The sequence below is a fragment of the Scyliorhinus torazame genome, chromosome 1 (genome assembly GCF_047496885.1).
Source record: "Scyliorhinus torazame isolate Kashiwa2021f chromosome 1, sScyTor2.1, whole genome shotgun sequence".
Taxonomy (NCBI): Eukaryota; Metazoa; Chordata; class Chondrichthyes; order Carcharhiniformes; family Scyliorhinidae; genus Scyliorhinus; species Scyliorhinus torazame.
Window position 1 is genome coordinate 289231094 of NC_092707.1, and position 21380 is coordinate 289252473.

Here is a 21380-nt window from a genome sequence, read left to right on the forward strand (position 1 = left end):
CAGAACTAATATTCATATTATCCATACTGCTTTCTCAACTCACGGGGCAGCACGGTAGCATTGTGGATAGCACAATTGCTTCACAGCTTCAGGGTCTCAGGTTCGATTCCGGCTTGGGTCACTGTCTGTGCGGAGTCTGCACATCCTCCCCGTGTGTGCGTGGGTTTCCTCCGGGTGCTCCGGTTTCCTCCCACAGTCCAAAGATGTGCAGGTTAGGTGGATTGGACATGATAAATTGCCCTTCGTGTCCAAAATTGCCGAGTGTTGGGTGGGGTTACTGGGTTATGGGGATAGGGTGGAGGTGTGGACCTTGGGTAGGGTGCTCTTTCCAAGAGCCGGTGCAGACTCGATGGGCTGAATGGCCTCCTTCTGCACTGTAAATTCTATGAAACTGGTGTATTTTGTAATATAATAGCTGCATGTATGTTTTTTAAACTCACCACCCAATGTGTCAGGTGGGGAAATTCCTCTTTCGGATAACATTCTTTGGGGAGGAAGGCAGAGCAATAAACTAATTGAAATTATTCAACATTAACAAAATAATGGAAATAAATAATCCAAATATCATATTTAAGGTAAAGGCTATATTTAAATTCTGAGTGGGAAAAAAAACAAATTACTAAAGGCAGTGAAAACTACAAGTGTTCACATTTTTGTCCTCTACTCTATGATGTGCTACATATTAAACTTAAATATTTTCAGGGAACAAAATGGAATTTTAATCACGGAGGGTCAACATCAATATTAAGCAATGTAATTAAAGTTTTGTCTGCTTCAATTTGCATTATTTATTTGAATTGTTTCTATACCCCATATTCCTGAAAAACATGAAAGAATGGACACAATAGCTTTACATTCTCATCTGCAAAACTAATGCTCTAATATAGCAATGACAGGTTGATTGACAGACATCAATGCTGTCCATCAACAACAACAGCACCACTGGCAAAACTCTAAATATTTCTCAATACACAATGCACTAACATATCAGGCAGGAATCAGATTGCCAGTACATTCCATGTGGTTTTAATAACTGGTTGTGAGAAACTGCTATTAGGATTTATGGAACACAATTTATTTTCTAATTGATATGTATCTGTTTGAGTCATTATTTTAAAATATATTTGCTTCTAAATTTCAATGAACTGAAGCACTGAGGTTATGATCTGACCTGGCATTGCCCATCACATAACAGAGTCGTTCCTTCAATTTAACCTCTACTGCCCTTGCAACGATCACCTGCAACTTCATTTTAACTGGTAAATGGGGAGGAGGGAGAAAGACTCTGGCCTCAAAGAAAGCATTCATTCATTTTGAGTTGTTGTGTTAATTGGTTAGGAGGAGGAAATGGCAGAAACTTTATGCATTTGCATGGTTACTATACGCAGGCATTGTTCTCCATTTTGCATTCATTCCAAACAAGGGCAGTAGGGGTTATCAGTCAGAACTGTGAGAAGACAGGAAATAAACCTGCAGGAAGCAACCAAGATACTTAATGTGGCTCTCAAACAAGAGGCCAAAGCAGAAGGAAGAAATGAGCTGCACAAAGGGTAAAATCTGCTTAAGACAGCTCTCAAAACTCAGTTATATATTAATGACTCAAGGCACGAATAAAATTTATAGAAATCGGCAATGGAATGAACAGATGAAGGTTTCTGTTAAAACTCTTCGTCACCTTTAAAAAAAATCTGCTCTATAATACATGGATGAAAGCCACAGCAAGGTATATCTGTATTACAGAGACTTTCTTCCAGAAGATTTAAAACGTTTGTGACCAATGCAAACAGGAGTCGATAATGCATCAGATAAAACTGCAGGGGAGATTACCTTCTGCGAGCAGCAATTATAACCTTACAAAACAACCTCACCTTCTAGGGATTACTAAAAGAGCACTGGTGAAACCAAAATTGCAGACATGTCATTTTCTGTGGCGGTTCTTACCTTTTTGTTGTTTTCTTTAATATCCTGAGGATTCAGAGATTTGTAGTCACTGGGGCGAGGGTGTTGGCGGGGGGTGGGGGAAGAGAGGAGAGGACAAGAAAGCAGAGGATATTTAGTGCTCACTTTAAATGAAGTAACATACACAACATGAAAATATTCATAGCAATAATGGCATTATATAGCAAGTGGTGATTCCATTGTAAAGCAATCAACAAAACAAGCAGAGTGGAAAATAAAAGTAACCACAAAATCACAGTTTTCCCCCAAAGCATTTCCATCTAGCAGTGAAGTGAAGAGGCGAACACCAGAGGCTAGCCTTTTTAAACACATTTAACATGCAGTAATCCTTTGCTGTCAGCGCAGAGGTAAAAGCTTGTGTGGCTTATTCATTTCAGTGCCAACATTTTATTTGTAAATTTTCTGAAGACTATCAATGTTGTTTTAGCAATACAAATGAGAAAAAATAAGTTTGAATGACAGGACTTCTCTCCCTCGGGGTGGCACGGCATGGTTAGCACAGCTGCCTCATGGCATAGGGAGCCCGGGTCCGATCCTAACTCCGGGTCACTGTCCGTGTGGAGTTTGCACATTGTCCCAGTGTCTGCGTGGGGGTCTCACCTCCACAACCCAAAGATGTGCAGGGTAGGTGGATTGGCCACGCTAAATTGCTCCTCCATTGGGGAAGAAAAAAGAATTGGGTATTCTAAATTTATTTTAAAAATATTTAAGACAGGGCTTCTCTCCCATCATTTTACGGGGTGGAGGAATGGAGAAGAGACACGGGGGAGATTTTGAGACTGCGTTAGCCGTCAGTGAGAACGGCTATGCGGGCAGAAAATGCAGCAACAATCGGAAATGCGATTCTCCCTGGCGAGACCGTGATTCTCATTTTCCAGCCCCTCGCCAGTGGCATGATGACAAATCCACCATGGAAGGCCAGGAACTTAATTTCAATACATTATAATATTAATGAGCCTTCCCTCTGGGAGTTCCCCACTCAGTGAATATCCATTGGTCGACAGCAATTTACAACAGCTGTATAAAAATAAGAACCTGGCAACCTCACCTCCGAAGGTGATATTCGAGGTGAATGCTCAGGTCGCCATCACCCTCCAGCATGCCACTCGCAGAGGGGTATCAGAGAGAATGCGGGGGACCCAGATAGGTTCAACTCAGGGCTGAGGGGTTCATCTCGGCATTTGGAGGGTGGTGTCGCTCGCAGGCCTTAGCAGCCCTTCGTGGCTGTAAGCCTCTAGATGTCAAGGGGTCTGGCGGCTGGTTTACAGGCAGTGTTTCCTGTGTCCTCCTAGCTGGGCTTGTGGCAATATCGCCTCTGAGGGATGGCCCTCCCGAGTGGCAGCTGGGAAGTGGAATGGAGCAGATGAATTCACAGGGGGCGACTGTAAGGTTCTTGAGGCTGAATGGGCAGAGTGAGGGACTTTGACAAGGGGTGTTTCCCAGCCTCTTGAGGCCTTAACACCCTTACGTAGGGAAAGGTTGACTGCAGTGAGAATGAATCCCCCCCCCCCCCCACCGCCAGATTCAGGCTGAATGGTGAAGCCAGAGAGCATGAGCTGTGTGGAAGTTCATGGTCACTGGTTATGGAGACCAGGCTGTCAGAGGTTAGTTTCTAGGTGGCTGGCTGTTCAAGTTGGAAGGCTTGTTTAATCCTCAGCCCTAGTGAGCTGGGGAATGAGAGTGCCCTCCAAGGAAGAAGTAGACATGCTAATTGCAATCTTCACACAAATCAGGTATGCCTCGCCTGCCACAAGGGGAAACCAGTTGCCGGATCAGCTCCCTGACCCCTGCTTGATGAGTCAATTGTGCGAATTAATGGAATTTGCATATTCTTCCCATGTCTGCGTGGGTGTCACCCCCACAACCCAAAAAGGTGGGTAGGTGAATTGGCCATATCTTTTTATTAAAACAATAAAATATATATACAAGGCCAACATTACAAACACTAATTTTATGTTGGAGAAACAGGGTACCCTCCCCTCAATACCAACGTATGGGGAGGGGGGTAGGATAGATTATTAAAACAGTTCACAACACAGTTGTACAAAGAAAAACGGTACGTGCATTAAGCTTTGCGCTGGAGAGACCAGATACCCTCGCCTCTGTACCACAGAAGGGAAAGCAAGGGGTGCGGTGTTGGCCATATCTCTTTATGAAAACAGTAAAAAATATATTCAAGACCAAACGGTACAAACACTAATTTTGTGTTGGAGAAACAGTGTATCGTCCCCTCAGTATCAATGTACGGCGAGGGGGGGGGGGTGGATACTCAGATTATTAAAACAGTTCACAGTGGCGCAGTGGGTTAGCCCTGCTGCCTCACGGCACCGAGGTCCCGGGTTCGCCCCCGGTTCTGGGTCACTGTCTGTGTGGAGTTTGCACATTCTCCCCGTGTTTGTGTGGGTTTTGCCCCCACAACCCAAAGATGTGCAGGTTAGGTGGATCGGCCACGCTAAATTGCCCCTTAATTGAAAAAAATGAATTGGGTACTCTAAATTTATTTTTAAAAAGTTCACAACACATTTCTACAAAACACAAATAGTACAAGCACTAAACTTTGCGCTGCAGAGACCAGATACCCTCGCCTCTATACCAACAGAAGGGAAAGGAAGGGGGGTGGTGTTGGCCATGCTAAATTGGCCCTTAATTGGAAAAAAAAAATTGGTACTCAAAAAAGAAAATCATTTAGCGAATTAAGTCGGTATATTGATTGGAATCTAATTTTTGAACCCATTACTCACATTTTGGTTTCATGTTTTAAGTCTCATTTGTGATTCGCATTTTGTTTATGGCAGTTTTCCTTTAAGAAACTATCCCTTTATATCCCTTTAATTTGTCCAGCTGTTCATTTGATTTTGTTTACTTGGTTATTAATGGTAATCAAAATAGCTGGAGGAACCCCAAGGCTCATACACATGCCTACATAACGGAGAGGTGACATAGATGTGGCCCTCAGTGCAAGGCGTTATGGTGAAGTCTCTCATCACTTACCTCATTCAAAGCGATGATGGGGCGCATTGTCTCAGATTATTAAAACAGTTCACAGTGGCGCAGTGGATTAGTCCTGCTGCCTCACAGCACCGAGGTCCCAGGTTCGCCCCCGGTTCTGGGTCACTGTCTGTGTGGAGTTTGCACATTCTCCCCGTGTTTGTGTCAAAACGATGATGGGGCCCATGAGATTAGAACGCTGACCCATTGAATGCACTAAACTGTCGGGGGGTGGGGGTGGGGTGTTTCGGGACCACTGAGACTCTCAAGTGATGAAGCGCTTCATTCAGGTGGAGTTGAGAGGTTGAGAGGGTCATCTGTGGGGAAGTGGCTATTGTGTATTGGAAAGGGAGTGAGACTTAGTGGAAAGGTGCTCAAATAGGGGAAAGCGCATGGGTGGATGTCCCAGATGCTAAGAGGGCTGAGGGTCAGGGCATTGTCAGGAATCCTCAATCGCTCTCTTCCTTTCAGTTTATGATCTTGAAGAAACATGGAGCCAGTCAAGTTGGCTATTCTATTGAATGCGATCGACCTGTAGCAGCGACATCGACATGCCACTGCATACGGCCAGAACCAGCGCCCTGCAGAGGAGTGAGGAGGCGCTCATAGCATCCCATTAATTTCCAGGAGCAGGACAATAGATGGCAGAGCCTAGGAGAAAACAATCCCGGCCAAGGGTATTCCAATGTCAAACTTCCTACCTCCAGATGTCAGAGCTCCTGTGCCGGAGTTGTCTGCGTCTGTCCTGGGGACCACCTGTGCCAGATGATCTAAGAGTTTGCTTCACATGGAATGGGATCTCACCCATTGCATGTGGCCCTTAAAGTTACTGTTGCTCTGAACCTCTATGCCAGTAGCTTGTTTCAGAGCAGCACAGGCTACCTGTGCAGCATTTCCCAGTCAGCCGTGCACAAGTGCATAAGGGAGGTCTGAGATGTGCTATTTACGAGGACCCACATGTACGTTGACTTGTAGACCGGGACCAGGTGAGCCAGGACGCAAGGGCCATGGGCTTCGCCCACAAAGCAGGTATGCCTCAGCTGCAGGGCATCATTGACTGCACCTACGTGGCTCTGCAGTCTCCATGGTTGCATGGGGCACCATTTATGAACCACAAGGGATACCGCTCCCTAAAGTCCCCAGGTCCGGATGGGATCTATCCCAGGTTACTGAGGGAAGCGAGGGACAAAATAGCTGGGGCCTTAACAGATATCTTTGCAGCATCCTTGAGCACGGGTGAGGTCCCGGAGGACTGGACAATTGCTAATGTTGTCCCTTTGTTTAAGGGTAGCAGGGATAATCCTGGGAATTATAGACCTGTGAGCTTAACGTCAGTGGTAGGCAAACTGTTGGAGAAGAGACTGAGGGATAGGATCTATTCACATTTGGAAGAAAATAGACTTATCAGTGATAGCCAGCATGGTTGTGTGCAGGGAAGGTCATGTCTTACAAACCTAATAGAATTCTTTGAGGAAGTGACAAGATAATTGAAGGGCTGTAGATGTCATATACATGGACTTCAGTAAGGCGTTTGATAAAGTTTCCATGACAGGTTGATGGAAAAAGTGAAGTCGTATGGGGTTCAGGGTGTACTAGCTAGATGGATAAAGAACTGGCTGGGCAACAGGAGATAGAGAGTGGGAGTGTCTCAAAATGGAGAAAGGTGGCTAGTGGTGTTCCACAGGGATCCGTGCTCGGGCCACTGTTGTTTGTGATATACATAAATGATCTGGACGAAGGTATAGGTGGTCTGATTAGCAAGTTTGTAGATGATACTAAGATTGGTGGAGTTGCAGATAGCGAGGAGGACTGTCAGAAAGTACAGCAAAATATAGATAGATTGGAGAGTTGGGCAGAGAAATGGCAGATGGAGTTCAATCCAGGCAAATGCGAAGTGATGCATTTTGGAAGATCTAATTCAAGAGCGGACTATATGGTCAATGGAAGAGTCCTGGGGAAAATTGATGTACAGAGAGATCTGGGAGTTCAGGTCCATTGTACCCTGAAGGTGGCAACGCAGGTCGATAAGAGTGGTCAAGAAGGCATACTGCATGCTTGCCTTCATTGGATGGGGTATTGAGTACAAGAGTCGGCAGGTCATGTTACAGTTGTATAGGACTTTGGTTAGGCCACATTTGGAATACTGCGTGCAGTTCTGGTCGCCACATTACCAGAAGGATGTGGATGCTTTAGAGAGGGTGCAGAGGAGGTTCACCAGGATGTTGCCTGGTATGGAGGGTGCTAGCTATGAAGAAAGGTTGAGTAGATTAGGATTGTTTTCATTGGAAAGACGGAGGTTGAGGGGGGACCTGATTGAGGTCTACAAAATTATGAGAGGTATGTACAGGGTGGATGGCAACAAGCTTTTTCCAAGAGTGGGGGTGTCAATTACAAGGGGTCACGATTTCAAGGTGAGAGGGGGAAGGTTTAAGGGAGATGTGCGTGGAAAGTTTTTTACGCAGAGGGTGCCTGGTACGCCTTGCCAGCGGAGGTGGTAGAGGCGGGCACGATAGCATCATTTAAGATGCATCTAGACAGATATATGAAGGGGCGAGGAACGAGAGAAGTAGATCCTTGGAAAATAGAAGACAGGTTTAGATAAAGGATCTGGATCGGCGCAGACTGGGAGGACCGAAGGGCCTGTTCATGTGCTGTAACTTTCTTTGTTCTCTTTGTTCTAAATGTCCAGCTTGTCTATGACCATGCGATGCACATCGTGGAGGTGTGTACCTATTTCCCGGGGAGCGTCCAGGATAGTTACATCTTGAAATGCTCAGAGATCCCAGCCGTCTTTGAATGAGAGCAGCAACTGGAGGGATGACTCCTCAAGGACAAAGGGTACCTCAGGTGGTGGATGACACCAGTGCAGGGGCCACACACACTTGCTACAGCGAGACTCATGTGTAAATGCGCGCACTGGTCGACCAGGCAATTGGACTGCTCAAGATGCGGTTCTAGTGCCTAGAATGGTCGGGGGATCCCTCCACTACAGTACTCAGTGGGAGTCTCACATAATAGTGGTCTGCTGCGCTCTGCATAACCAGGCACTGCAGCAAAAAGAGCAGCTGGATCAGGAGGCGATGGAGGCGCGCCACATCTTTGATCGGGAAGAGATTGGAGGGGAATTAGAAGAACCTCCCTAGGACAACCAAACCGAGGGAGTGAAGTGCTCTCCCACCATAGGGTCTGACATCAATTCAATAATGTGGTGCCTGCGGGGGATCCTTGTGGTGGTTCCTACATTCATGTGTAGGGAGCTATAGTAATTGGCCGGACTTTGCAAGAGAATGATGATGACTTGCATTGAGGACAAAGCAATGCCCTTGTCATCCTCAGCGATATGTCAGATTCCTGCTTGACAGAGAGCTCAACCATCTGCCAATGACAGGGCTTACCATGGAGTTCAAAGATGCTGGATGACAAATCTCAGCTACTTCTATCCCTCTGAGGTCAGGGGTCCTGATCATAGAAGGTTTATCATAGAATTTACACTGCAGAAGCAGGCCATTCGGCTCATCGAGTCTGCACCGGCTCTTGGAAAGAGCACCCTACCCAAGGTCAACACCTTCACCCTATCCCCATAACCCAGTAACCCCACCCAACACTAAGGGCAATTTTGGGCACTAAGGGCAATTTATCATGGCCAATCCACCTAACCTGCACATCTTTGGACTGTGGGAGGAAACCGGAGCACCCGGAGGAAACCCACGCACACACGGGGAGGATGTGCAGACTCCTCACAGACAGTGACCCAAGCCAGAATCAAACCTGGGACCCTGGAGCTGTGAAGCAATTGTGCTATCCACAATGCTACCGTGCTGATGTTTTTCTTCACCTTATGTATGAGGGGCTCATGGGGGGCATGTATGCCATGGGGCTCATGAGCTGAATGGAGCAGACATCCCCTGCCATGGAGTGTACGTCCTGCAACAAAGTCTCCACTGTCAATGCCATCCTCATAGTTTTGGCCTTGTTACATTGGAGTGGCAGCTCCGCCTCCTCGGACAGAAGGCGATGGGGACTCCTCCAGTTGGTCTTGCAGTTCCAGGAAGGATGCTATCATCTCTTTCTGATGCTTGTGACTTTGCCTCTGCAGTTCCAGCTGCTCTGGGATGACCAAATCCAGAACACGTCATCGGCCAGGGGCTGAGCTCAGTCCTGGGCTCTGAGACCCCTCAAGAATGCTGGTTCCATGGGATGTTCCTTCCTCCAACTGCTGTGGATATTCAGCTGTGAGGTGCTCACCAGTCAGAGGCCCAGACATCTGCCTACTCGTTAATCCCATCCGCATTAGTGCATCACAGGGGATAAATGGCAGGAGAAAGTTAACTCACAAGAGGTTTGCATCATGGCTGCATGTCTTGATAGTTCTCACTTTTTCCTTCTGCCCCCACTTTGTCCTCTGCACTGCTGCGGTTCTGCACCTCGCCTGCCAGCTCAAGGGCTCTCTCCTCACGGGGAATCTCAGCTCAAGCATGACTCTGGTAGGCTGTGCACACTCACTCCTGTTATGCTCGAATTTGTTCTGCAACGAGACTGATGAGGAGTGTAGGCGGGAGTTCTGCCAGGTCAGATGGTGATGAAGTCTGGGATCCGTAGGATGCGCAGGGATGTGAGGAGCAGATTATCTACACCCCCCTCCCCCGGACTTGGCTTGGAACAAGTGCTGGGGAAGTGTTTAAAAGGAGCTGATTGCAGAAATTAAACTTTCATGGGGTGAGCGAATCAGGCTGTGAATCGAGGCCACTTGTGCAGTGTGAATCAACTGGGGAAAAAAAACGTTGTTAAAGAGTGTCCATATTCAGTGAGTTTTCCCGCTGTCAGCATCTGTAGGATTCTCACCAGTTTTCTCACCGGAGCCAACACTTTGGTGGGGGTGAAATCCAAATTTAGTCCAACCTCAATCAGTTGAGTTGTATAACAGGCAGACAATCTGATTCTGCCTGTTATGCCCCCTCTGGTAAAGTTGAATTTCACACCAGGAGTGCTGGAAACAAATGGTACACAAGTGAGGTGTTTCATACTAGTGAGAGATACTTTCATTACTTACATTAAGTCTGACCGGAAGTGATTCAGAATCGCACAGAAAGCCAATCCATTTCTCCATGACGTGGTGAAATTGGTGATTTTCACTCCTCTGTAGTTCCTCGTCACCTCTTTACACCAGGCAAGCAGTGACTGAGTAGCATTTGGCTTTTTCCCCAGAACTGGACTTGGGATTGGGCTTGGCTAAGGAGAAAGGAAGGAGAAGAATAACAAAGTTATCAAAATTATGACTAATTGATCTAAACAGATGATTAGAATCTTCCATGTCTGCTTCAATTTTTACCAAATTCAGTTTTCGATAATGACTGATTCAGACAGGAATCATATATAAATCCTAGCTGCTGGCAATGATCTCTAAACTAAACTATCAGTACAGGTCCCTAGGTATGTATACAAAAGCAAGCCAAAAGCTATACTCGGTGATGCACTATCATTGCATTTCAAGGTTCAAGGCCTTTCCTACATCAGCTCCTGTTGCCTTTAATACAGTCGGTATATTTTGTAACCTTTTCACATGAATATAAACTCCATAATACAAAGATAACAGACTGAAGATTTACCCATGCATATTTTTTCTATCTGATTTTGAACAATCTAGCCACAATTCTCTAAGGTATCAAAATACATATTGTCTACAATGTCAGAATATTCTACTGCAGTTATATAGCTTATGCTATTAAACTTTACATGTATGCACTAAATAAGGTACCATACAGATAAGAGGTAATTATCAAAATTACACACTATATTAATAAATGCTGGGCATTATTCAAAATTCTAATTAAAAACAGTTCAGTACTTCTACTTTAAAATATATATTCTAGATTTTAAAATTATTTTTTCTGTCCTCAATTAAAACTTCAGAGTTTAAAGTCAAACAGAAGAACAAAATGCCTGATCTTATGCCTACATTGTTTTGTTAAAAACATTCTATTTAACAGCATTTCCAGCCATATTAAGGAAAAAAATCATTTTGGGTAAGGCTGTATGTCATTAACAGGAATCCTATGTCTCCAATACTTTGAATTCAAAAAATATCTATAAGCCAAAAATGCATTCAAATGTTGAGCAAATCATTGTCCAATGAACAAATCACTTACAATAGAATTGCTTCTGAAACCATCACTGACTGAAATGTCGTTATTGCTGCTCATTGGGATTTTATAGCACCTCTCATGACTTTAGAACGTCCAAAAGTGCTTTTGGAGAGTACTCGCTGTTGCATGTAGGAAACACGGCAGCCAATTTGCACATAGCAAATGCAAGCGACGATCACCAGATAATCTGTTTCTGTGATGTTTTCTTTTTTTAGTTTAAAAAAAATAAATTAGAGTACTCAATTCATTTTTTCCAATTAAGGCAATTTAGCGTGGCCAATCCACCTACTCTGCACATCTTTGGGTTTTGGGGCGAAACCCACACAGACAGGAGAATATGCAAACTCCACACGGACAGTTGGCCAGAGCTGGGATCAAACCTGGGACCTCTATGCCGTGATACAGCAGTGCTAACCACTATGCTAGAGTGCTGCCCCTTTGTGATGGTTCGTAAGAAATAAATATCAGCCAATTTGATAGTGCACTAAACCAGTTTCTAATGAAGTTGAAAAAATAATATTAAAATATTAGCAAAATAAATTCCTAGGACTAATTTTGAATGCTGCTCATCCACTTTGAAGATAATCGAACTTGTAGTTTATTTTTTCTCCCGTTTATCATTTGGTTTTCATGGCAAAATTTCATTTTCCATTTTCAAGGCTGTTTTAAATAGTAATTATTTTTTCAAAAATTCTGGGAGTTTAATCAGAAAGCACAATTCACATTGAGGAAATCTGGTTCAAGTGATTCAAGAACAGAGGACAAGGTAAACAGTGCACTATGTTCAGAAGGCATTACATAAAACTGAAAATGTTTCAATTTAATGAAGGAATGTTGCGATTAAGGTTCAGTATTAGAATATGATTATTAGATTGTGATCCTTGGCAGATATAGCTCGTGGTCAATAAATCGATTTGCAATATCAGAAAGCTCAATTCTCCTTTCAATCTTATTTGGTTAGCTTCTGGCTAAATCCAAACATGGCTGCATTATAAATGCAAAGGTCAGGTAACCAGAATACTTTAACTTTTAAATAATAGTCTTTTATCAATGGTTGACAATAGTTGACAACAGAAATGCATCATCTTTTTAAAAAAATTTAGAGTGCCCAATTATTTTTTTCCCAATTAAGGGGCAATTTAGCGTGGCCAATCCACCTACCCTGCACATCTTTGGGTTGTGGGGGCGAAACCCACGCAAACACAGGGAGAATGTACAAACCACACGGGCAGTGACCCAGAGCCAGGATCGAACCTGGGACCTCGGTGTCGTGAGGCAGCAGTGCTAATCACTGCGCCACGTGCTGCCTTAAAATGCAACATCTTTTGTAAGGATATATTTTTCATTTATGATCTGTGGCAGTGTTTTTAAAGTCAGATGGGTTAAGAGTCCAACTGATTTAGTTCTTTTGGACATAAAACCCCCTCATATGGCCAACAAGTGTTACTACAGGTTTACCATGCTGGGTGTCAGCCCATATTCCTTCATAATGAACTAGCTGCATGTCGGACGATCATATTACCTGCACTGAAGCACTTTTAGACAGGTACTTTTTCATTAATGTCAGACAAGGCAGAGTATATAAACTGAGAATGGCTATTAATTGTTCAGCTTTTGTAAACAGTACATCTCTAATTACTAAAATAAACAATGCTAATTCACTGAGCTGCCCTTTTGCTCCATGTTTTTGTTGCAGTACACATTCTGTTAAGCATTTTAAATACACAATTAATAAGGGGAATACATTCCTGAAAACAATCAGGTGCTATCACAGAATCTTTACAGTGCAGAAGGAGGCCATTTGGTCCATTAAATCTGCACTGGCTCTCCAAAGGAGCATTCCACCTACTGCTACAGATAGTTCTGTTTTTAATGCATAAAGGGCTCTTTGTCAGTAAAATCATAGGTTGACTTTTAAAAAAAACATATACCAATAATAATGCAATATCCTTATGCTTATTTCAAATCCCTCCAAAGACTCACGCTCCCCATCTTTGCAATCTCCTCCAGTTCTACCAGCCTCAGAGATCTCTGCACTCATCCAATTTTGGCAACTTGTGTTATCCCCAATTTTAATCAATCTACCATTGTCAGACCTGCCTCGAGTTGCCTGGGTCCTAAGTCCTGGAATTCCCTCGAAGTCTCTCCAACTCTCTCTCCCTGCCCAAAATCTCTTCATGTGGCTTGGTTTGAAATGTTGTTATAATTGTTGCTGCGAAGCGTCCTGAACACTAAAGGCTGTATAAATGCACGTCGTTGTTGCTTGTAATGCCAGATAAAATAAACTGCAGCTACTGCACACCAGGAAAAAATATAGACAATGCTGCAAATGTGCAGGTCAGCTAGCTCCACACTTATAAAATGCACTTTTTCCTGAGCCAAGGATTTCTCTCTACTTTAGTGAGGGGCAGCACGGTAGGACAGTGGTTAGCACTGTTGCTTCACAGCATCAGGGACCCGGATTTGATTCCCAGTTTGGGTCAGTCTGTGCAGTCTGCACGTTCTCCCAGTGTCTGCGTGGGTTTCCTCCGGGTGCACCGGTTTCCTCCCTCAAGTCCCGAAAGACATGCTAGTTAGGGGAATTGGACATTTTGAATTCTCCCTCAGTGTACCCGAACAGGCGCCGGAATGTGGCGACGAGGGGCTTTTCACAGTAACTTCATTGCAGTATTAATGTAAGCCTACTTGTGACAATACAGATTATTAAGATTATTATTAAACAGGAACCTTGACAGAGTACATCCCATTTTCAGTGCTTTTGCCCCATTATTATTCTAGTAGAGGTCTGCTTTGCCCTTACCTTTCACTCCCGCCCCTAACTATGCCTCGAACAAGACCATCTTCCCCCATTTTTGTCACTTCCAAAATGTCCCCTTCTGCTCCTTTCCATTTTCCAAAGGGACTCTTCTTCATATAACAACACCATGGTTCACTTTTCATCCCCATGAGAGAGCAGGAGTTCCAACACCTGCCCATTCATCTCTGCTCACACTGCTGTCCAAAGCCTCAAACATATTAAGTAAGACAGTAACTTATGTGTAGTTCCCTCTAATCTAGTACACTATTTCTGGCCCAGGGTGCAGTCACCTCTACATTGGGGAAACCAAATGCCTCCATTCGTCTGAGCTCTTATTTGCCACTTCAATTCCCCTATCCACTTCCATAGAGATACGCCTGACATGAGGAACAAATGTACTATTTCAGGGAGGGGTGGGGGGCATTGAAGAACAAATTGACATTTGGGATAAAACATCGTCTGCAGATGAAACTACTAAACTCTGTTAACATGATTTTTTTCTTCCAAATGCCTGCTTTGTTAGTTTACGCTTCCATTTTTATTTGCAAAGAGACTCCCCCACCATCATCTCAGGTATTCACATAGCCATGTCATGTCAATGTTTTTAATTTTTCTCACTACATCTCCTAGTGTCTCATGTTGCTTCACCTCAGCCAATTCCTATTTTCTGCTCGGTAATTCCACTGTGTCTTGTTGGCGTATTTGCTTGGTTTGTCCAACTTGGGTGTATACTTCTAACTGTTCAGAAAGACTTGGGTATCATAGAATTTACAGTGCAGAAGGAGGCCATTTGGCCCATCGAGTCTACACCAGTCCTTACAAAGAAGCACCCTACTGAATCTCACGTATCTACCCTATCCCCGTAACCCAGTCACCCCCACTTAACATTTTTTGGACACTAAAGGCAATTTAGCATGGCCAATCCACCTAACCCGCTCATCTTTGGACTGTGGGAGGAAACCGGAGCACCCGGAGGAAACCCACACAGACAGGGGGAGAATGTGCAGACTCCACACAAACAGTGACCAGCCGGAAATCGAACCTGGGACCCTGGAGCTGTGAAGCAACTGTGCTAACCACAATGCTGCCGTGCTGCCCTTATGTTTGTATGAAGAACACAAAAAATTAACATGCAAGTGCAGGAAGCAATTAGGAAGTAAATGGTATGTTGGTCTTCATTATAGGGTAATACAAGAATAAAGAAGTCTTGCTAGAATTGTATGGAGCTTTGGTGGGACAACACCTGAAATACTGTGTGTAATTTTATCTCTATATTATTGGAAGTGGTAGAACAAGGGTTCAGTAAATTGGTCCTTGAGATAACAGGGTTGTCCAATGATGAGAGGCTGAGTTAAAAAAATTAAATAAATTTAGAGTACCCAATTATTATTACTTTTTTCCAATTAAGGGAAAATTTAGCGTGGCCAATCCACCTACCCTGCACATTTTGGAGTTGTGGGAGCGAGACCCACGCAGACACGGGGAGAACGTGCAAACTCCACATGGCCAGTGACCCGGGTCCTCAGCGCCGTAGGTAGCAGTGCTAACCACTGTGCCACATGCCGCCCTAATGGGAGTCTGAGTTAACGGGATCTTTATTCGCTGGAGATGTTGTTTCCCTCTGGCTGGGGAATGGAGAAAGGGGCACAGTCTCAGGATAATGGGTCGATCATTTAGGACTGGGATGAGGAGACATTTCTTCACTCAAAGAGGAGTAAATATTTGGAATGATCTACCCCACAGGGCGGTGGATGCTTCATTGTTGGATATATTTAAGGGGGAAATAGAGATATTTGTTCTCCTGGGAAATTGAGGGCTATGGGGAGTGGGCAAGAAAACAAAGTTCAAGCCCAAGATCAGCCATGATGGTACCGAATGGCAGAGCAGGCTTGACAAGCCGAGTGGTCTTCTCCTGCTCCTACCTCTTATGTTCTTCTGTTTGTTCTGTTTCTTTTTAAATGCTGTTACTCTGCAACATTTCCCAGTTCTGACAAAGGCTCCACACCTGCATCATTAACTCTTCAGTTCTCTCCATAAATCAGTATTGATCTCTCGATGGAAAAATACCAAAAGTTACTATTACCCAAGATCCTCACTTCTTAAAATCTCAATGTTAGTTATAATAGTAAATTTTCAAATGAATGAACAACATTCAGTAATTAACAATAAAATTTACTCTGAAATTATACATTTTAAAAGCCTCTGTTCAAGTGGTAATATTCCATCCCTTTTTCGTTGGGCTAAAATTTCAGATGAAATTTAAATTCTTGCCACATTCTTAGACTAGTCGACAACTATGAGCCATGTTGTCTCCACCCAGTACAATAGTACAGACATGAATTCCACAGCTAAAACAGAGATTTTGAAAAACACTATATCACAAGCGAGAAGACTGTAATATAACTGTGGTACATTAGGAACAAGGGGCGAGATTCTCCGACCCCCCGCCGGGTCGGAGAATCGCCGGGGGCTGGCGTGAATCCCGCCCCTGCCGGTTGCCGAATTCTCCAGCACCGGATATTCGGCGGGGGCGGGAACCGCGCCGCGCCAGTTGGTGCCCCCCCCCCCCCCCCCGCGCGATTCTCCGGCCCGGATGGGCTGAAGTCCCGCCACTAAAATGCCTCTCCCGCCGGCGTAGATTAAACCATCTACCTTACCGGCGGGACAAGGCGGCACGGGCGGGCTCCGGGGGGGGCGCGGGGCGATCAGGCCCCGGGGGGTACCCCCACGGTGGCCTGGCGCGCGATCGGGGCCCACCGATCCGCGGGCGGGCCTGTGCCGTGGGGGCACTCTTTCCCTTCCGCCTTCGCCACAGTCTCCACTATGGCGGAGGCGGAAGAGACTCCCTCCACTGCGCATGTGCGGGAATGCCGTCAGCGGCCGCTAACGCTCCTGCGCATGTGCCGCCCGGAGATGTCATTTCCGCGCCAGCTGGCGGGGCACCAAAGGCCTTTTCCGCCAGCTGGCGGGGCGGAAATTCGTCCGGCGCCAGCCTAGCCCCTTAAGGTTGGGGCTCGGCCCCCAAAGATGCGGAGCATTCCGCACCTTTGGGGCGGCGCGATGCCCGACTGATTTGCGCCGTTTTGGGCGCCAGTCGGCGGACATCACGCCGATACCGGACAATTTCGCCCAAGGACTCTAATAACTTGCACATCTTCAACTATTTCTGATTCTGAAAGAAAGTAATGACATAAGTGCTTACTCCCGATACACACACAACAGTGTGGCAAAATTTGGCTCCAACTCCATCTACAAATTTGCTGATGACACGATCGTAGTGGGTCGGCTCTCGAACAACAATGAGTCAGAGTACAGGAGGGAGATGGAGAACCTAGTGGGAGTGATGTAATGACAACAATCTCTCCCTGAATCTCAGCAAAACTAAGGAGCTGGTAATTGACTTCAGAAAGCAAAGTATCATACACATCCCTGTCTGCATCAATAGTGCCAAGGTGGAGATGGTTGACAGCTTCAAATTCCTAGGGGTGCACATCACCAACAATCTGTCCTGGTCCACCCACATCGACCAAGAATGCATAACAGCGCCGATACTTCCTCAGGAAACTAAGGAAATTCGGCATGTCCACATTGACTCTTACTAACTTTTACAGATGCACCATAGAAAGCATCCTATCTGGCTGCACCATAGCTTGGTACGGCAACTGCTCGGCCCAAAATTGTAAGAAACTTCAGAGAGTCGTGAACACAGCACAGTCCATCACACAAACCTGCCTCCCATCCATTGACTCCATCTACACCTTCCGCTGCCTGGGGAAAGCGGGCAGCATAATCAAAGACCCCATCTACCTGGGTTATGCACTCTTCCAACTTCTTCCATCGGGCAGGAGATACAAACGTCTGAGAACATGCACTAACAGGTTCAAAAACATCTTCTTTCCTGCTGTTACCAGACTCCTACACGACCCTCTTAGGGGCTGATCTGATCTCTTCACACATCTTCTCTACTGAGTATAATAACATAATAATAATCTTTATTGTCACAAGTAGGCTTACATTAACACTGCAATGAAGTTACTGTGAAAAGCTCCTAGTCGCTATGCTCCGGGGTCTGTTCGGGTACACTAAGGGAGAATTCCGAATGTCCAATTCACCTAACAGCACATCTTTCGGGACTTGTGGGAAGAAACTGGAGCACTCGGAGGAAACTCACGCAGACACAGGGAGAACGTGCAGACATCGCAGACAGTGACCCAAGCCGAGAATTGAACCTCGGACCTTGGAGTTGTGAAGCAACGGTGCTAATCACTGTGCTACCGTGCCACGCTGAGTAGTACTGCACTCCTGTATGCTTCACCCGATGCCTGTGCCTATGTATTTACATTGTGTATTTATGTATGCCCTATGTTTATTTTTCATGTAAAGAATGATCCGTCTGAACTGTCCGCAGAACAATACTTTTCACTGCACCTCGGTACCCGTGACAACAAACAAATCCAATCCAAATCCAATCCAATAAAGCTATTGTAAGATTTTGTGGTGGTGTTTATGCAAGAGTTCATGTGGTGCAATTCATCCACGTTAAGTAACTCAGGAACATCCTGTTGATAATTTAAAATTCTGCCAACAAACAGCTTTAACACACAGAATATTAAATCACATTTGTTAGGGTTGATTGCCTTTAGAAACCTAAATTTGTCTTGGAGATCAATGTTTTCATGAAATTAAATTATACAGTGTTTGGACAGGGGAGTTTAAATGGCAACAACACATTTATAGCTATGATCATAAAAACGTTTGTCAGATTCTACAATTATACTATTGGAATGTAAATATTAATTTGTCCTGAGTGCTATTTTCTTTCTATTTTAGTATCCAGCAACATAGAATAAGGCCAGAACAACCAAGGCATCGAATATTGTATACATCTCCTGAGTATTGCTAAAAAATCTCATGATCAAGGTCACAAGTAGAAACACAAATCATATTTCCTGGCTGGCTTCATTTAGGTATTTTACTCTTTAATTTATTGCAATTATAGTAACATCACAAGTATTAAAATATACTTCCAAAGACCTCTGGCAGAAATGGAAATATTAAGTAGGAACAATACACGACTTCTAATATTACTATTACTTCCAAATGGATTCCATATTTTCCTGATGATGAAAAGGAATAATTGTGTTTTTATTGCTTGTGACTCTGTTTTCTCATATACCATAATAAAAATGATTACAGCAATAATGTGTTATATGAATTCTAGTTTCACCAATCTCACACTACGGAACAGCTTCTTCAATAATATATTTTGAATAGTTCTGGTTACTAACAAACTTCAACAATTAATTCTTGTCAATGACCATCCCAAACCTGTTTTATTCTGCTTACATAAATTCACATTCAGCTAAAAGCAACTTTTTCCATTGTTTAATTCTTCTTTCCTTCTTGACCCGAAAGCATCTACTCTTTATTGGAGTTCAATTCCATGGGCACCAGCCACCCTGTCCAGTGGCCATTCTTCAAGTGCAGGCATTGACAGGCTAGAACGGTCACGTTTGATCCTGCCCTGAACTGACTGCCACAAAAAACCCTTCAAAGCAAGGGCCACCAAAGAAGGATCAGGAGTAGGAATCCTGCCCCATTTCCCTTGCATTATCCTTAATTGCAGAGAGGAATTCTCATTTCTTGTCCCAGCTGAAATCAGCTAACTCAGCATAGATCAGGGATCAAGCCACAGGCATTCCTCATTTGTATAGTTCAGCTATTAACTGCACAAACTCACTGAACATTGAAGAAGACAAATATTGAAGAAGACAAATACAATCTATTGCAAAAGATAAATCGAAAGAACAATTCTACGAACTGATTTGTATTAAGCACCAGACAGAATATGCTCCGAGACCAAGAAGATATCTAGATTTCATTAGAGCTAATAGAACAAACTGAACTGCAGCATCTAATCTGTTAGCAAACAACATATTGCAATATAATCCATGTCTTTTGAATCTAAATAGTTTTATATTGCTTGGCCAGAAATAACAGGATAATGGAAGTGCTATTACAATGTTGATGCTGCACTCCTGCTTTGTACGTTGTATCAAAACTTTCTGTATCTGGACTCTCTGCAAATACTGGCACACCGCCATGGGCCCTGGGGGACTACTAATTAATACAAGACTGGAGACCCCCTTTCAAACACTGGCATAATCCTGGAAACCTGATGCAAATATTGACACACTCCCAGAGATACCGTTTTTATGTTGAAACTGATGTGTTAAGTAAGTTGGTTCAACGTTGACTGCAACTGGATGCAGTGAAACTAGAAACAGGCTTCTGACACAGGAGATGGTCCAACATTGTTTTATTGAACTTCCTGATTGCTGTACATAGTCTGCTGTGAGTTGACACTCTTATCAATCTAACTGATAACCTCCTACTGGCTTGACCAGACTAACTGTCTACCTCATGGTGATAGTGCTCACTGGATTGTGCACTCTTACTATCTCAGTAGCTGTGTCCTGTAGAGAGAGGGAGAGTCTTAATGCCCTGTGTGCTTTACAGTGGTGGTGTCCTGTCTGGTGATTGGTTATGTGTCGTGTGTGCTCATTGGTTATCCTGTGTTTCAATCGCTGCCTGTTTGCATCTCATTATATACATGAGTGGATATTATGACATCTCCCCTTTTTGAAGTAAATTTTGGAACGTGGCAATATATATACATGCATTATTATATACAAGTGGTGAGTGAATGAAAATATGTACATGAGAAGGTGTTTATTGTGCAGATACAGAGCAAACTGAACAAAATTTACAAGATTTAAGTCTATCGATTCAGTCTTTGTGGCGGGCGACAAATTCTTGTTGATCGCCTCAGAGGTGGAGGGGGGGACGCCGGCACTTGGACAGGCGGGATTGCTGCCATGTCGGTGGCCTCATGGAGAGGCGGGATCGCTGCCAGATCGGTGGCCTCGTGGTGCGAGATGTCCGGAGGAGGCATGATGATATGCGGAGAAGTGCGGCCAGGCGGTGGGCAGGGAACTTTTCGTAGCGCCCTCCTGTTGCGCCGTAGAATGGAGCCATCAGCCATTTGGACAACAAAGGACCTGAGGGCAGCCTGCCTGACGACAATAGCTGAGGCTGACCAACCTCCCTCAGGCAACTGGACGCGAACAACATCGTCTGGAGCCAGCGCAGGTAGATCCTTGGCATGAGCATCATACGAGATCTTCTGCTGGTCCCTGGATCGCTGCACTTTCTGCAGCACCGTGAGGTGGTCAAGGTCTGGAAACTGGATGGCTGGAACAGTCGTCCTCAGGTTGCGGTTCATGAGCAGCTGCGCCGGAGACAAATCAGTCGACAGAGGGGTTGCCCTGTATGCCAACAGCGGCAGGTTGAAGTCTGAGGCTGAGTCTGCAGCCATGCACAGCAAACGCTTGACAATATGGACCCCTTTTTCGGCCTTCCCGTTTGATTGCAGGTAATGGGGACTGGATGTGATGTGACTGAAGTGGTAGGATCGTGCAAAGTCGGACCAC

At 44.7% G+C, this 21380-nt stretch overlaps 1 protein-coding gene across 5 annotated transcripts in view; it reads right to left on the reverse strand.

The window, feature by feature from the left end:
- The window catches only part of ehbp1 (EH domain binding protein 1), a 569586-nt gene that overhangs the window by 241189 nt on the left and 307017 nt on the right, over window positions 1–21380 (reverse strand). For all 5 annotated transcript variants that reach the window (XM_072507229.1, XM_072507216.1, XM_072507208.1 and 2 more), the window contains 2 exons: window positions 9998–10176; window positions 1942–1990 (listed from right to left, as the gene is read on the reverse strand). In XM_072507229.1, coding sequence (XP_072363330.1) covers window positions 1942–1990; window positions 9998–10176 — 228 coding nt within the window. The remainder of the gene's footprint in view (window positions 1–1941; window positions 1991–9997; window positions 10177–21380) is intronic.